The sequence below is a fragment of the Balearica regulorum genome, chromosome 5, assembly GCF_011004875.1.
Source record: "Balearica regulorum gibbericeps isolate bBalReg1 chromosome 5, bBalReg1.pri, whole genome shotgun sequence".
Taxonomy (NCBI): domain Eukaryota; kingdom Metazoa; phylum Chordata; class Aves; order Gruiformes; family Gruidae; genus Balearica; species Balearica regulorum.
This window is the reverse complement of record NC_046188.1, coordinates 44,261,825-44,279,624: the sequence shown is the minus strand read 5'-3', so window position 1 is coordinate 44,279,624 and position 17,800 is coordinate 44,261,825. Positions and strand designations below refer to the sequence as shown.

General features: G+C 38.1%; 1 protein-coding gene across 2 annotated transcripts in view; it reads left to right on the top strand.

Annotated features, from left to right (window-relative positions):
- The window catches only part of MYBPC3 (myosin binding protein C3), a 68,408-nt gene extending 58,585 nt beyond the window's left edge, over positions 1-9,823 (top strand). The window contains exons 28-33 of one of the 2 annotated variants that reach the window (XM_075754627.1): positions 929-1,068; positions 1,837-1,996; positions 2,565-2,701; positions 6,570-6,756; positions 7,861-7,903; positions 8,427-9,823. In XM_075754627.1, coding sequence (XP_075610742.1) covers positions 929-1,068; positions 1,837-1,996; positions 2,565-2,701; positions 6,570-6,756; positions 7,861-7,871 — 635 coding nt within the window. In that variant the 3' untranslated portion in view covers positions 7,872-7,903; positions 8,427-9,823. Of the gene's footprint in view, positions 1-928; positions 1,069-1,836; positions 1,997-2,564; positions 2,702-6,569; positions 6,757-7,860 lie in introns of both variants that reach the window. The other variant, XM_075754626.1, reaches the window with a different exon arrangement.
- The last annotated feature ends 7,977 nt before the right edge of the window (positions 9,824-17,800 follow it).

The following is a 17,800-nucleotide window of genomic DNA, read 5'->3' as shown; positions in this document are numbered from 1 at the left end:
ATGATCTTTAAGGTCCTTTCCAACCCAAACCATGCTATGATTCTATGACATAGAAAGGCACTGTTCCCCTAATAACAGTCAAAGGCTGGTTTATTACTGGTTTGCATATCCTTCCTTAAGGAATTAAATTACAAGCAATCACTAATTACATTCCTTCGTGCTTTGCTTATCTCAAACCTACCTCCATCAGATTATTACTATTTTCTTCATTTTTCCAGCTTAGCTACAAAGAGGGGAGACGGTTTCCATTCAGATTTCCAGAATGATCCCAAACAATCCTTCACTTAATCACAAGCCCATCTATCCTGGCCTAATCATCATCTCCCCTACAGGCCCTGTAACAGAGAGCAACAATCTAACATATCAAAAAGACTTCTGTACCTCTTTGAGAGTTTGTTCTTTTTCTAGTTATTACAGAGCAATGTCATTAGTTGGCAAGCTAAAAGCACTCAGGCAACAGGAAAGAGTAAGGTATATTCCCAAATGGCTGACCTTCCTTAGCTGAGAAGAATATATAACCAGTTGCCTTTATTGTTTATCTTACTCTCAGCGTACCTAAATGGCTGAGAAATTGCACTAAGGTAACAAAGTAAGTAACCAAATTGTAGTAAAAGAGTTATTCACACCCATCCAAACAACACAAACTTCTCATTCCATTTTAAGGAATAGTTTGTCTGGTTCCTGTGTTATTAATTCTACTGTGTTGTCTATGTCTCAGTAGGTTTCAGGCCTCTCAGAAGAATATTAAGAGGGTATTTTAAAATTTCCCAACTTTCCTGTTTATAGTTTCAACTTCACATAAATGAAGTGTATTGCTATGGAACAATTATAGATTGCTATCAAGTTCTATTTTTCCCCTGCATGGGAGGAAATGACAAAGCTCTTAGATCTTGAACCAAAAGGGGTTTTTTTCATGTCTCCTCTGCAGACAAGCCTGGTCCTCCTCAAAATATAAAGCTTGTAGATGTTTGGGGATTTAATGCAGCCCTGGAGTGGACACCTCCACAAGATGATGGCAATGCACAGATCTTGGGCTACACAGTCCAGAAAGCTGACAAAAAGACAATGGTAAGAAATTGCAGTGAGTCAGTGACTTTGTATGGAGTTTAAACTACTACCTGCTCTGGGAACACAGCAACTTGAGGAAAACAGCTGAATTCATGACTCAGTTTTGTGTCCAAGGTGTCCTATGGCACATCAGAGGCAGTTAAACACTGAAGAATAGAACCTAAAAAAGAACGAAATGGCTAAGTATAAAACTGTATAAAATGCCCAATAGAAAAATGTAAAAAGAGAGACCTAGCCTGTCCCGTCTTTGGTGGTAACTGGACAGACAGCTCTACTCAGAATGTAGAATTATATTTTTTATTTGGAATTATATTTTTCATAAATGCAGGGTAAAACTGAAGAGGAGGGAGGAAGAGTTAGATTTGAACTCAGATGCTGGGCAGACTAGGCTATATACTGGGAGACGTATGTATGCCAGTCAAACTGGAAAACGTCTTTCTCATGGAAGTCCCCATCAAGTAGTCATGTTCTAAGGACGCATCCTGTATCAGATTCCCCAGATATAAGTAGGGCTAAGATGCAGAGGTTTTGTGTTTTTTCCCTCAAAATGCAAGTATTCATACATCTATCACGCCAGCCAGAAAATAAAAGTAAGAAAATAGATCAGCTGATCTTCATGGGAAGCAACACAATATTATTTTCGCAGATTAGTGTTAAATACTTGTCTACTTGTCTTTTCCTTGTAGCAAGAAGGATCTCTCCATATCAAAACTAGCATCTTGTCTGACATCTCATAGCATCTTTCTAAACAGTATAGTCTTGTTACAGGAATGGTATACTGTTTTTGATCACTATCGTCGCACAAACTGCATAGTCTCAGACCTGATTATGGGAAATGAGTATTTTTTTCGAATCTTCAGTGAAAATTTGTGCGGATTGAGTGAAACTGCTGCAACCACCAAAAAACCTGCCTATATCCAAAAAACAGGTAAGATATTCTTCAAAACAAAGATCATAAAAGCCACTAAGTACCAGAAGGAATGCATTGGTAAATGGAAAATACAGTATTACTAGATGCACCAGTAGAGATATTTTCATTACTTAGTAACTAGCACTTATAAAGTGTTTTAGCATCAAGAACCCGTATCTAGGCAGATCTCCTGTACTAACACAAACATCTGTTCAAAAATATTTAATCACATAGTCTTCCTAAACTATATTATTTTAAGAAAAAAATGCAACTAGGGGGGTTATATGTACATTCTGGGGTTAAAAGTTTAAGATGTCTGTGGTGAAGACTTCCCCTGCAGACATATGGCTTTGATATTTTTAACAGAAGCTGAAAACCCACGATTGCCAGGACATTTTACTTTAACTAAAGCATTAAAAATGAGATGTGGCTAGAGTGAAGTGAATTTAAAGATTCGTTATATCCTAAATGCCATAGCTTTGAAGCTTCTCTAAATCATACAGACAAATTAAATGACAAGTAGATTGTACACAAGTCAACAGAATTAAAAACACAGTTCTTAGTGTTTTGTTTCTTTGAATTGCAGGCACCACTTACAAGCCACCTAGTTACAAAGAACATGACTTCTCTGAACCTCCTAAATTCACTCATCCTTTAGCAAACCGTTCTGTGATTGCAGGATACAACACCACACTCAGCTGTGCTGTAAGAGGAATCCCCAAGGTACAGATTACATCAACTGTCATTGATACTGTTGCAAAAAGACAAGATACTGCCTTAGAATTCATGCTAGTTCAGTGACTGGACTGTAACATGGCTATATTAAGAAAAGGTCACCTAATTATCTCCCACCTCACCCATAATTGATGCTTAACCAGAATGCCTGGTGCAAGCATTTGTGTGGTTGGGCACAGAACCAGTGAGGCAATACAGTAAAGGAGACAGAGGTAAGGACAGTCATTGCTCACGGTAACACCACGCCATTGAAAATGTACCACGTGTACATAAAAAAATCTACTCACTGAAGAAGGTAAACAATAACAACAAAAACTATCTTCTCACAATGTATATTTTGTTCTCCTCAGTCTTCCAAGAAAACAGCAGCTAATGTACTATACCATTCATTTAACCTAAATGATACACGGGAACACCAGTTTTTCTGTCATGTCAATACCTTCACATAACTTTTTGAGAATCTGAGTTATTTTGCAAAATTAACTGGAATGAGACCTGCTGTCATGTGTGATGTCTGGGGGCTTTTTTTTTAAAAAAAATCTCACAGGAATATTTTCTCAATCTAAATATAGTTGTAAATATAAGTCTCTTTAAAGAGTACAAAAAGATGCACGTTTTTTTGTTAGAGTCAAACAAGCAGGAAAAGGAACAAGCAGTAAAAACTGTATCAGCTAGGAGCTAAATTTAGGTTTCTCAAAAAAGGGAAATAAGCTTTTTGTCTGCAGTGAAGGAATTTACCATATTATGACATAATCTTGTCATAAATTTAAATTAGTACAAACATAAAATTTGCAGTACCCTTTTCCTTTCCCCTCTGGCTGTATACTTCCAGCTCCTCTCCCTTCCTCATGCCTGCACAAGAATCTGATAGCTACACAGCAAAACATGTAATATAATTGCTCAAAGTTCAAATGAACTCAAAATTTTAAAAAACAATTAATAAACAAAAAAGATAGTCTTAATGGAATCATTCGCTGCAGTTCAATGGATGAAGAAGGCACATGGAAAATAAGGAAGTGATTGGTGACAGCCAACAAGGCTTCACTAAGGGCAAATCATGCCTGACAAATTTGGTGGCCTTTTATGATGGGGTTACAGCGTTGGTGGACAAGGGAAGGGCAACTGACATCATCTACCTGGACTTGTGCAAGGCATTTGACACTGTTCCGCACGACATCTTTGTGTCTAAATTGGAGAGACATGGATTCAATGGATGGAACACTCACTGGATAAGGAATTGGCTGGATGGTCACACTCAAAGAGTTGTGGTCAACAGCTCAATGTCCAAGAGGAGAACGGTGATGAGTGGCATCCCTCGGGGGTCGGTACTGGGACCAGCACTGTTCAACATCTTTGTCAGCGACATGGACAATGGGATTGAGTGCACCCTCAGCAAGTTTGCCGATGACGCCAAGCTATGTGGTGTGGTTGACACACTGGAGGGAAGGGATGCCATCCAGAGGGACCTTGACAGACTGGAGAGGTGGGCCCGTGTGAACCACACAAAGTTTAACAAGGCCAAGCGCAAGGTCCAGCATGTGGGTCAGCATAATCCCAAGCATGGCTATAGGCTGGGTGAGGAATGGATTGAAAGCAGCCCTGAGGAGAAGGACTTGGGGGTATTGATTGATGAGAAGCTCAACATGAGCCACCAGTGTGCGCTTGCAGCCCAGAAAGCCAACTGTGTCCTGGGCTGCATCAAAAGAGGTGTGACCAGCAGGTCGAGGGAGGTGATCCTGCCCCTCTACTCCGCTCTTATGAGACCCCACCTGGAGTACTGCGTCCAGCTCTGGGGGCCTCAGTACAGGAGAGACATCGAGCTGTTGGAACGAGTCCAGAGGAGGGCCGTGAAGCTGGTCAGAGGGCTGGAGCACCTCTCCTGTGAGGACAGGCTGAGAGAGTTGGGATTGTTCAGCCTGGAGAACAGGCAGCTCCGGGGAGATCTAGTTGCAGCCTTCCAGTACCTGAAGGGGCCTACAGGAAAGATGGTGAGGGACTGTTTACCAGGGAGTGTAGTGACAGGACAAGGGGTAATGGGTTTAAGCTGAAGGAGGGTCGATTTAGATGAGATGTTAGAAAGAAATTCTTTACTGTGAGGGTGGTGAGGCACTGGAACAGGTTGTCCAGAGAGGTTGTGGAGGCCCCATCCCTGGGAGTGTTTTAGTCCAGGTTGGATGAGGCTTTGGGCAACGTGGTCTAGTGGAGGGTGTCCCTGCCCGCAGCAGGGGGGTCAGAACTAGATGATCTTTAAGGTCCTTTCCAACCCAAACCATTCTATGATTCTATGAAGAAGGAGCTCCAGACAAATGTCAGATATGAAATGGAAGCGTATCCATATAAATGGCTGCAGAAGAACTAGAACATAATAGAAGAAATACAAGCCACTGTAGGCAAAATCCCTCCTCCAGTAGCTGCCTCAGCTTAGATTCATCATGAAATGACAATGTTAGTAATATTTTCTCATAGTTCTGACCTTTTTGTGCATCTGTATCCATTTCATTCCGTTTCCATGGTTTTAATAAGATTGTAAGAAAAACTTCCTATTTTACAGCTGTTAAATACAGTAGTCACAGGCTTTTGAATGTGAGCATGGTAGCTCTTCCTTCACATTAGCCTGAAGGCTACAAGTAATCCTCATCCTTCAGTACACCTAATACTTAAGAGTATTGCCCAAATTAACCTTAACAAAAAGTTTCTGTACCTACTACAGAACTCTGCATCAGGTCTTTTTCACAGATAGTATCTTATGTTGATAGAGTTTTCCAATTTTGAATAACTATAGATTATCAAGAATACCTCAGATATGATCTGTATGACATGAAAAACTTACCACTTCAAGCAGAGCCAATATTCATGCCCTGGTAGCAGTGTTGAAATAAAAGATGTATACCCAGAAAGATAAAGAGGCTATAGAAAAAGAAGTAAACCATTTTGAGGCAGGAAAAAATCCAGCTGATATCTTTAAAGAAGATGAAGCATGGCAACTGGGATACACTGAACTGTATATCACAGGTCAAAGACACAAGTGATTCAGTAGATTTGAATGCACTCTATAAAACAGTGCAGTAGTTTTAATTTTTTATGGGTGAAGAAACAGATTATGTTAATTCTGAAAGTAAACAGATGAATTCTGAGCTTGGTTTTCTACTCTTTGAAGCCCATTTCTTCACTATATGTTCTAACAAGCTTGAAATAAACAAAAGCAGGTTGCTTTATATCAGGTTTTTTCATTTCCAAAATTTCATTTATAAAAGGCACATTTTCAGGTACCGGAAACAAAACACAATGACTCAAATTGGTACAGAGCCAACCATTTTTATTGCTCAGCTGAAGCCAACAGGAACTTTATTTTGAAATTCCTGAAGTTGTTAAAGATATGCTAAAGGGTTTGGAAAATCTTTTGCCAGCCCAAACCCTGGCATCCCAAGTTGGTCACCCAACATCCACGGACCTTTATGATATTTCTGCTACAATAACCTGAGCATTTTAATTCCTCTTCCGTAAGATACTTGAAGCATTCAAATATATTTTAATAAGCACAATTAAATAACTCCTGAAGGACTGAATTTGTAGCCAGTTTGCAGGATTTTTTTAAACATTGCAATAAAATAGGGTACAGACCTACATTCTCTACATGCTGTTTGAGAGTTAAAGAAAACACTGAACATTTGACTTATTAGTTTCATGACTTTGTACTGAATGCGGAGAGGTTCCTTGAAAAATTATTAGCACCATTGTGTAATATATAGCCCTCATAATGCATAAACCTTTGATGGCTAAATTAAAGCTGTAAGATCAGCCATATGTCTTCCATTTTCTACCTTCTATTTTAAAATTCTTATTTTGTGCTCCTCAGCCAAAGATATTCTGGTACAAAAACAAAATGGATCTCTCTGGGGATGCCAAATACCGCATGTTCAGTAAACAGGGTGTGTTGACCCTGGAGATCCGGAAACCCACTCCATTTGATGGCGGCTGTTATACCTGTAAAGCTGTTAATGAGTGTGGTGAAGCTGAAATAGAGTGCAGACTGGATGTCAGAGGTAAGCAGATGAATCTCATGAATAACACTAATACTGCAATGAAGAAAGAATAATGGATAGCTAAAAAACCCCACCACCATAGTTCCCTTTTATCTAACTCTGACTTCTTTGGTGGTATATAAATGTGTTAATTACACACACCAGCAAGATTGTGGTTTTCATTCTAAACTGTTAATGACAGAATTAGGTTACTTACTAGGTAATACAGGTCTACGGGTGGACAATTATTATCCTTCTGACTTAATACTTCAAGAGAAGATACTTAGCACTGGAGTGGAAGTCTATCTACAAACACTGCATTGTGGATCATGTTGTTATCCTTTGTGCCATATTCTGTAACCGAAAGTTTTAAATTAAGTCATTAACTGTTAGACATATGTAAAGGGTAGTGCATGCTACCTCACAAATATTTTTCAAACATTGATAATTTATTTTGTTTGTCAAAAGAGCCAGGGGAAAAAAAAAGTCACATGTTTATAACACAGTAAGAAATACTGACTAAATATTTTTGGTAAAGCTGCCACTAACTTACCTATTTGTCAGTATGAACCTATATAGCATCCCTTTAAATGCTCATCAAAACCAGAAAAAGCCGGTGAAAGTGACCTGCATAACAGCCATTGATGGACATCCGTCTTCAGCACAGCAAGCCTGAAGGTATCTCTATGCAGCAATCTTTCACTCAGTGCTGAGTCAGGAATGTGTACACAGTACACCTTGCAGTGCTGGGCACCGATATCCTCATGGTAGTCTTGGCAGCAAGCAATTTAGCTGCATTAGTACGATGATGAACTCAGACTAAGAATTCTGAAATGCTTAGCTAATCTATGCAGCAGTTTATTGAGACACTTGCACTGCTTTCAAATCAATGGCTAGCTCAAGTATTTCTGTTCAGTGCTGTACTGTACAGTGTAGACATGGCTCAAAGCTTAATATTATAATCTTCTGAAGTTTGCTTTAGGAACATTAAATCTCCTTGGAATCATCAGATAAAAGCAACTATTATAAAGCTTCTGTATTTCACCTTCAGCAGCAAGTCTCAATTTAAAATCAACATCCTTTAATGTCTGATAATATCTTTTTTTTTTTTTCCCCATTCTCCAGCTCCTCAGTAAAACTCTGAATCTCAATTCATCTGCAAGTCAAGGTATGAATCAAAGTAATTCAGCTGGATAACGGAGCAATGGCTGTTTGATTAGATATAAGATTAAACAGTCATTAGATATTCACGTTAGAGACTATGGAATTTTTGGAATGTTGGCGGGGGGTGTGGGCATGTGCTTGTTTTGATTTCTATTTGTTTTTTCAATAATCATATTAAGATCATATTTCTGCAAGGTAATGGATTTGGTTTATTTTAAAGTCAGGATTTCATGGGTCTCAACCTTTAATACACTGTGCCACTGTAAAAATCTGTAAGAATAACAGATTAGTGAGTTGACTTTTTTTCTTAACTCACTACAAGCACTCTCTCTAGGAGACTGTTATTTCTTAATATAGAGCTAACTAGTATCAATAATCTGTGTGCATTACTTTAACCAAGCCAGGAGAGTTAAAATTACAATGCATTTAGAAGTGTAATGTACATTTTAGACTTAAAAAAATGAAATAGCTATAATAAACAATCATATAATATATTTGACAATAAATCCTCCCATCCTCTGTCTCAGCATTGGAATTGAATTTGAAAAGAAGAAAATTGAAGAAATTAATGAAGGATAATTTCAGTTACATTTAGGGGTCCTGCTTACCTTATGAGTCATTTAATATATGTGTACTGGGAAGCAGCAGTGTCTTGCAGTGTCCTGCTTACTCAGCATAATTTCAGACAATATTTCCTCTTTTCATACATCTGTTTTAGTTACATTGGCCTCATCTCCATGTGAAGAAATTCAGGGAAATAAAGATAAAAATTTCCCCCCATTACATAAATAAGTTATGTCTGAAAAAAAACAAGTATTGCAATTACATGCAATCCCAGTCCATTCCTAATGTCTGAAATGAATATGAATTCCCCACTTCTACAGTTCTCTCCATTTGCTCTTCTTAGCATTCTGACATTGTTCATAAGAAACAAGTAGCTCAGAATAATGAAACACTAACAAGTATTTGTAATATTTAATCAACTTTCATTATCCTAATCTCTGTACAATAGAAAGTAACTTTCATTCCTACTGCTTTTACTGTCAGGGCTTGAAAGATCCACTTCTGTGCTCTTGAGCAGATCTTTGCAGAACCACGTCCAAAACACACCACTTGGGACCCTCTGGCTAAAGCTACTGTCCTGCTTTAGATAGAAAATAGTTTCTTTGGTAATTACTCACTACTGGTGTTCTAGCTTTTTAAAAGACACCAGCATAGAATTCCAGTTATTAGATGTTTCTGCAACCAATCATAGACATCATACTAATCTACAGAGATAATTTTGTACATCAGATGAAACAGTGAAAGATGTAGCGAGGAAGATTATTTACGTGTAAATAAAAAATTTCAAACCAAAAAGCTTTTGATGAATGCAATAAACTTACTGTCATCAAATATCACTGAAGGCTTTTCAAAGTCTATGAATGGTGTGCATGTATTTTTGCAGATAATTTTGTCTAATCAAATGACACAGTAGCATTTCTGGCTTCTCACCTACTAGTTTGAATAGTATTTGGGGTGGGGGTTTTTAGACCTGCAGTAGCTGTTAGTAGTTTCTGGCTGGAAAGTACTTTTTCATGATCACAGTACAAGAAAAGGTGGGAAGATTAAATTAATCCAGGAAGCATTGCCTTTTGGAAGAACAGACACAATGGAACTAAAGTAATACTACTCCCCTGCATTCAACACGCCAGTTGAGATGGGAAAGTATGTCTGAGACAGCATGTTAGTTGCACTAAATGAGCAAATATGTCTTCATAACAGGAACACTGATGACAATGAAATGTGTATTTTGGTTATTTTAAGAATAAAAGAAGGGTACTCCTCTAAAACCAAAGTCAACTTAAACAAGGTTAACGTTTGTCTGCTGCACATTGTTATTATTCAACAAATCAATAAAAAATGATGGAAAATATACAAACAAGTTTACATTGTTTTGTACTTTCATTTGCTGAGCAACACTATTATTTAAAAAATAAGGCACACACCTTATATCTCTGACACATAAAAATCAGAGACATTCTATATTGTAAAGAACCTATGACCAAAATGCAGTGGACTGAGAGGATCATCCCAGCACCTGTGGGACAATGTCTACTGAAAGCAGAGACTGAATTGCAAGAGCTTAGATTACAAAGGACAGTTTACCTTAAGGAGACTTAGGTGCTATTACCAAATACATTCTATTATCAGAAAAGTGTTTCACGAAGAGAGTAGACTTTCATGCTGTAATAAGGTACAATACTGAAAGAGTACAAAAACAAATCAAGAGCCACTAAGAAAATGGCATTTTCTGCTCAATTCTTAGCTATTCAACATGAGTATAATGTTTTGGGGAAGAGCAGTGCTTTCACAAGTGAACATTTATTCCACCTCTCAGCTGTGAAAAGCAGTATACTGCAGACTGAGGCTTTCACTAGATGTTAGTCAATAATTTTTTCATGAAATTTCACTGTTCAAATGGTCTTCAAGTATGAAATTCTACCATACATATAAAATAAATTTTCAGTGCTCACAGATTTACTTTCTACTGTTTTGAAGTCCTCAAACTAATGATGATCAAAGAAATGAATCCTCAGAAAAACCTGGCTGAGACACTTCTGGAAGTACATCCTGCAGGGTAGTGCCAAAGAGTTAAAATCTAATTCTATAGGGCCTTCTAAGATAATGCTGTGTTTCCACATGAAAAACACAAATTATTTTTCACTTCCAAAACTTTCAATGACAAGGAGTGAACCAAATCTAAATCTGAATAGTTATAAAGAAGCAGCACACTCTAGTTAGGTTTCTAAAAATTATTCCTAAAAATGTGAATTCTGAAAATTCAAAATGCTAACCACTCCTCACTCACTGAAAAGAGGAAAAGGGGGAAGGTGCACCTGCAAATCTGAACTTTCTGTTATTAGTTCTAGAAGGGTCTTTAGAAAATTGTAGGTGTTTATTGATGTTTTGCAAGCACATAGATATGCCATTTATCTGTTCCATGGCTGACATCGATCCTGGATGTACAGTTCACTAACTACCCATTAATTCTATGTTGTTAATAAATTACTTTCATCCCAATCTGATTAAAACTACATGAACTGAACAGTTTCTCCCAAACCTAACTGGCTAAGAACAATAAAGTATCTCACAATTTTTCCCCATTACACCTGAAAGACTACTTGACAAAAGATGGTTTTAACTCTCTTTTCCTGTGTGGGATCTCCTCAGATGCAAAAATCAGATGGATTTACCTCTAAATGTCATGGCAAATATTCTCACCTTGTGGTTGTTAAGTACTCCTAGAAAGAAGTGTGCAAGGTAAGATCAATAGTAAAAAAAATATTAACATAGGGCATAAAGTTAAAAAATTCTTATCTACTAGCATTCTCTTTTAGCTTAAGTGCCTTTCACAGTTGACAGCAACTACTATCAAAACCAACAGTCCTGTTGAAGCCCTTTCAGTAGTTTTCCTGAGGCAAAAAACTGTTACTGTTCAAGTAAAAAATCCTTCCATGTGAAAAGTATATATAACTTAAACAAACATAACCTCTTCAGGCCTGCTATTTCTACCCAGTTGGATGTGAAATTGATCTTAACTTTTGATGCTACCACAATTTCAATTTAAAACCTATCAATTCAGCCTGCTTGCTGCCAGTTCAGTGTACCTGCCTTTCCTTCAAAGGAATTACTACTAACTATATACCAGGAATGAAGATACTTAGATGCTTTGAATTAATGTACATAAGACTTAGCTGAAGCACAGGGATGTTGTGGAGCGTTACCAAAAACACAGTATCATGCAGCACTGAAATAGTCAAGTCAGCCCAGTGCTTCACTTGAGCTAAGATACCACTTACGAGAAACATCAACTAACCCAAACAAAGACAACAAATAACACTCCTGGTACTCCTACTAGCTCAGTTCTCACAGCCTAGCATTACCTGCCAGCCAAACAAACCTTTAGCTGACACTAATAGCCCAGGATAACACACATTTCACACCACAGCATCAATTCTTTTGTGTTTCATCCTGTATTTCAGCACTGTTGCATAAATATTACAAGTGAATAATGTTTACTTGCTCCTGGCAATAGGAAGCTTCACTTAATACTCTTTATAAAAGCCACAAGATAGAATTAAACTGTCAACTGCAAGCAAACCTTACCAGAACTCCTCATTTCCTTTAGTTACTTGAGATTGCCTTAGTGCTCAAATCCTGACCATTATTTTATGAGCAAAAAATAATAGCAAAATGAGTTAATGGCTGAATGATACTTCATAAAACAACAATATAAAGAAAAACGTGTATGAAACCCAGGAAAAAATTCAAAAGCCAAAGCATAATTTACATTAAGAAAATCATCTTCTTCTTCAAGCATAATTCTAAAATTGAGTAAACTTCTCAAAGATGAAAGATGGGCTCCTTCAAGCCTGTATCAAATATTTTCTTACTTCCTAATCTGATTTAAAATCATCACCCAAATCTTACTTAAAAGGCACAAAATTGAGCTTCTCTTCAGGATACTCACAGACTGAACTTCAGTGATGCAGGAATGGTTTGGGGGGGAAGGGGGGGAAGTTTGCCTTAAATGCCAACACCTGAATTTTGAGTAGTGGCTGTAGCAGGGTTTGAGGAGGATTTAATATCTACTTCCCTACAGGGCTGCGGATGGGAGCTGGCAGGATACTTTCCCACTATCAGCCAGGTGGTGCAGCATTCCCATCCCGTGTTGCAGCTTCCTCGCTCCCGAGGCTACCTGGTTTCGCCTCGTCAGGGCTCAGGGTAGCGCACGTGGAGGTGTAACGGGGGACCCCCCGGAGCCCGTTACGGCTGGGGCCGGCCTCGGCCCCTGAGGTGAGGGCGCAGCCGGCGGCGCCCCGGCACGGCGCTTCCCGCCCGAAGGGAATGCGGCTGCCGCGCGCCGGGCCCGCGGCCGTTGGGGCGTTCCAGAAGGTCGGCTCGTGCCGCGACAGCAGCTCGCCTCAGGACCGGGAGCTCTTGCTCTGAGAGTTTTTTGCCCTGGTCTATAAAGCCTGAAGGAAATCACTTCAAATTGTGGTGTGAGCAGAGAGAATTAAGGTAAAGTGTGCTGAGTTTCATTCCGTTCCTCTTCCAGTTTTAATTCGGGGGCACATACTGAAGCTGCCAAAGGCTGTGTGTGACTTAACTGATGGTCCCCCATGGAGATAAGGAATTCTTCCTATTAACAAATGAGGAATGGATTAATCGAAGCTAAAGAAGCGAATAAGATATATGTCCATACTGAAGTCATGACAGTGACTGCATTTGGTGGAGCTTCTCAGGTTGCAGCCTGTTTTGTATTCTGCTATTGTAAAAACATGACTTAGTTTAAAACTAACATGAGGTAACAGCTGAAGAATAAACATGCTCATTGTTTCTTTCCTGAGCATTAGATTTCTAACTGCTTAATAAAAATGCATGTAGTATTTCATCCCCAAGCCACTGTAAATCCTGGTATATGCTCTAGGACTAGAACTATTCTTGTAGAAAGGGCGCCAACTACTAAATATATTTTTATAATATCCTCAATGTAGGTAGATCCTTGGTCACACAAGGAAGGGTAACCTGTGTAGTAAGAAGCTATGTTTCCATCAATGTGAGTGTGTTCTTGCACACACTCACATTGATGAGTGCTGATGCATTTTATTTAGATATTCAAATTAGGATTAACTATACCAATCAATACTCATTGTTCTAATTGAAGGTGCACTAGCATAGCTTCTGCTGATGCAAATATCCTAAAATGAAAAAAAAAAATCCTAAATTTTCACACATTCACATGTTTGCTAATAAATCATTGCTTGGAAGATCATTCTAATGTTAGGCAGAAATCAAAGTAACACAAAGAAAACTGCTTGCATTCAGTAACATGTTTAGAAAAATCTCGCTTTCCTTAGTAGCTTGTAAACTCTAAACATTGTCCTTGATGGATTGTTTCACTAGGGTTGAGCAATTCATTCAATGCTTGAACTGATTTTAGCACGAGCTGAAGTTCTGTGCTCCTGTTTTGCTGCTTAAGTTAATACTTAAGAAGTGATACAGTGGGGTGAATTGCAAATTAAATGGATTGAGCTCAAATTGTCTCACCAGAATGCTTAAAATGGCACAAAGTGCCTTACCTGTCATGAGTTTATCTTACTGTTTGCTCTACAAGAGGTAACAGTTATCTTTATTAAGTTTTTCAGATTTGTCTAGGCTTATATAAAATTATATATATAAAAAAATATTTTTTTGTTGAAAATTACAGTGAGAGATCAGGAGGTTCCCATATATTATTGTCACAGAGCTTTTCAATGCAGGGCAAGACAGATATTTAAGATAGCTTCAGTGCACATCACCTGCAGGTTTCATTCCTTCTATGAAAGGATTATTGTGCCAGCTATTCCAAGGGAGATATACAATTGAGTAGAATGAGTAAAAACACAAGAAAATACTACTTGATAGAATTTTTTCTTAATTTAATCATACAATAGCCATTCAAATGAGAGCAGCTAAGGAAAAGACATTTCTGGAAATCCTTGAAGTCATTTATGTTGCTTTTATCACAGAATTTCTTAGAAATAAAATCCTTGTATGTGTTTAGGAGAGAGGTTTATCACATATCATGTTGGAGCAGGTTTAGAAATACAAGCCATTCCTGTGTCCTTACAAATGAATTTTCTAAGAACAGTCTTCTGAGATTAAAATTAGCCCCACTGATATCTTTCAAGTGCTTCCCAAACACAGAACTCTATTTTAGGAAAACAAAAGCTGTCAGTGAGATATCCTTTACTTGTCTTTGGGCAGGGTCCCCACAGCAGTCTGTATAAGCAACACATCTTAAAACAAGTTGAACTGGTGAAAGTTTAAAAGAAACAGATAACAGCTTCATTTATTAGGTCCTGATATGGAAAAAAGTCTAGCATCTGCTTTCTGTGCCAGACAGAAATGTTGACAATAAGCAGCCCTAAACCCACAGATAACTGTCATAGATATGAATGCGTCTCAGTCATTCTGTATTAGGATAGCTTTACAGAAGACAAATAATCAAAAAAGTGACTAATCCAATATATAAAAAATACCAGTGGATATGAAAATGTATGCAAATTGACATATGGTAGAAAAAAATAAGTGGTAAGTGTGCCCCCATTTTCTTCTTCATCATGGATAATCATCTGAACTTGATTTTATATTCATTATGGTTTATTTAACAAGCATAAAACATATAATACATAGTTTACATTGTTTTGCTTCAAAGTATAAATTGTGGGACCAAAATATATGAACCCAGGATCTGGATGAAATTTAACCTTCAGTAAGGTTGCATTTGCTTGGTATCTGTCATAATGCTAATAATTGTCCCAGTAATCCAGATCTACTCCAGGAAAGTATGATCATGAAAAGACTAATTACTGATATAATTCTCAAATACAGTTTTGTTGTTTACTGCTGGTTTTCATATACCAAACCCAGGAAAAAAAATGGTCAAAAATCCAGGCTTTTCTTCTGCTTTCTAGGTGAGTTCATGTATATGTTGCCTTAAAAAACCCCAAGTATAGCAGATTTTGATCATTGGAAAGTCCTCAAAAATTTCTACCTGGAAATAGGACTTGTTCTTCCTCAGTGGTATAAGGGGGGCTAACAGTACTACATATTTCAAAGCATGATATTTCCCCTTATGCCTTTTTGCTTCCTACGGCACTGAAAAACTATAACAATTTAGACAATTTGTTAGGTTAAAAGTCTGTTTTAGACAATTTTAATTTTAATATCAGATTAAATGGTTGAGCCACTTCTAAGGAGTATAGGGAAGAGCTGCTGCTGGGAGCTATCACAGAACAACAGAACTAAGACTGGAAATCTTTTCTGTTCCCTCCATAGCACTCTTCAGCACTCCACCAAAAATAATTTGATTTAAATGCAAAAGGAGTTAAGAGTGGAATGAGGCTGAGGGATGAAAGATGACAGACACCTTGGTAAGAACAGGAGAGAGGAAGATGACTATGAATGGAAGCTGGCAAGGGGTAGAGACTGGCTGAGCCGTAGAACAGGGAAGAGCATAGGTCTGAACTGTTTGGGGCAAAGAGGCTGGAAGATGATGATTGTCAGAGAGGTAAGAAGAATGTATGAAAAAAACACTAAGGGAAACAGATGGAGACATCTGATGAGAAATTGAGGTGCGGAACTGAGCCTGACTGGCTAAAGAGAGTGTAGGCCAAGAAATTATGACGAAACATTGAGGAATCCAAGCAGTAAGACAGATAAAAAGGGAAAAAGAGCCCATTGATACCCGGAGCACTGTGGATAGACTGGCAGTCACTGGAGTTAGTAAGAGAAACTGAAAAGGCAAAAAAGAGTGGAAGCAATGGAAATACAGAACTAGAGGTTTTGGATACTTGAAGGAAGCAACTGTTTATAGAGTTTTACTGGTGTTTTTCCTGCCACCATTTGTTCCTTTTTATGTATAACTATTTTGGGAATAGGGGATTTCTATTTCTATGTAGGTTCCTAAACCACATTTATCACTATAGTAACTTCCAAATAGAAGCAGGACTGTTTACCCTTGGCTATTGTATATATGATCCTTTGCTGGATTGATGCTTTAAAACAAAATTAGTCAGTGCTAGAACTACTATGCTGCAGAAGTTTCAACACATGGTACACATGTAAACAGAAAATTAACTTACTATTTTACTAACCTCGGTAGAAGTGTTGAGCTGATTTTTATCATATCTGAGCACAGAATCAAAAAGAGGTCCTAAGTCTGGTTTGTACCTGCACTCAAACCTCCTTTGTCACCAACATCAAGCTTTTAAACCTTTAGATACAGCGCTGGAAAGAGGGGTCACATAACCACTATTATTTAAAGCATCATCACATTTCTACTATTTTAGTGAAATAGCCACACTGGGAATGGCTGTAGGAACTCAAAGCTGTTGTTCACACTGAGCATCTTACAAGAGCGCTACAGGGTAGGACTGTACATGAAGCCATTGCTGCTAGGAGAAGCAAAGTAGTCCCACTCAGCTGTTTGGAAATGTCTTGCCCTCATGAGAAGCAGATGCCTCTGGCTGAATTGCAACTTCTGGTAGAGCAAGAGGCTCTTCAGCATTGCCTTTTGTCTGGCAAGGTCCTTTGCACAAAGCTGCTGCTTCTTGGTCCTAATTCCCACTCCTTTAGGAGCTAGATGTTGTCTTTCACCAAAACCTGGCTTGTCTAAGAGCAGTGACTTGGAGTTCCTAAATACCACTGGACTCAGACTTGAGTAGAAACCATTTTTCTCACAGAAGGAAGATCTCACCTCAGAAGCAACATCTTCTGGCTTTCATCTGTTTGGCAATCAAGTGGAACTGGGATGTAAATACTGCTCTTTGAGAAGCTTAGCTTCTATTTTCTGTTTAGTTCCGAGTTCAGTGGTAACAGGAGCCTATGCCTGACACAGGGGCAAGCAACCCATTTGTTCCCATTCTAGGCAACTGCTTCCTTCTTAACGATACACTCAGTGGGAATCTAAAGCCCTCCTCTGGCACAAGCAGCATGATTCTATAAATACCTTCAATATCTTTGCAAGATAAATCTTCCTAAGAAGGTGCAGAATCATAGCCACGTTTTTTCATCCACTTTGATTACTAAGACAGAACTTTAGTTGGAATCAAAATTCTTGATTTACATTTACTAGGAATTTAGCTTTTGAATGCTCAATGAACATTTTATCTTACTCCGCTATCCTGAAAGTGTCAAAGTAGGAGGGTAGGGATTCTCTAAAGCTAGGAATCAGGGTGTAGGAAATTTTTACAATGGTTTTCTAAAGTAATTAACTCTTTCCATCAACAGACATCTTCAAAGTTTTTTTCCAAAGATATCTTTAATAAATATCACTTAATAAGTATGATTATTGCGACACTTGCTGATGTCA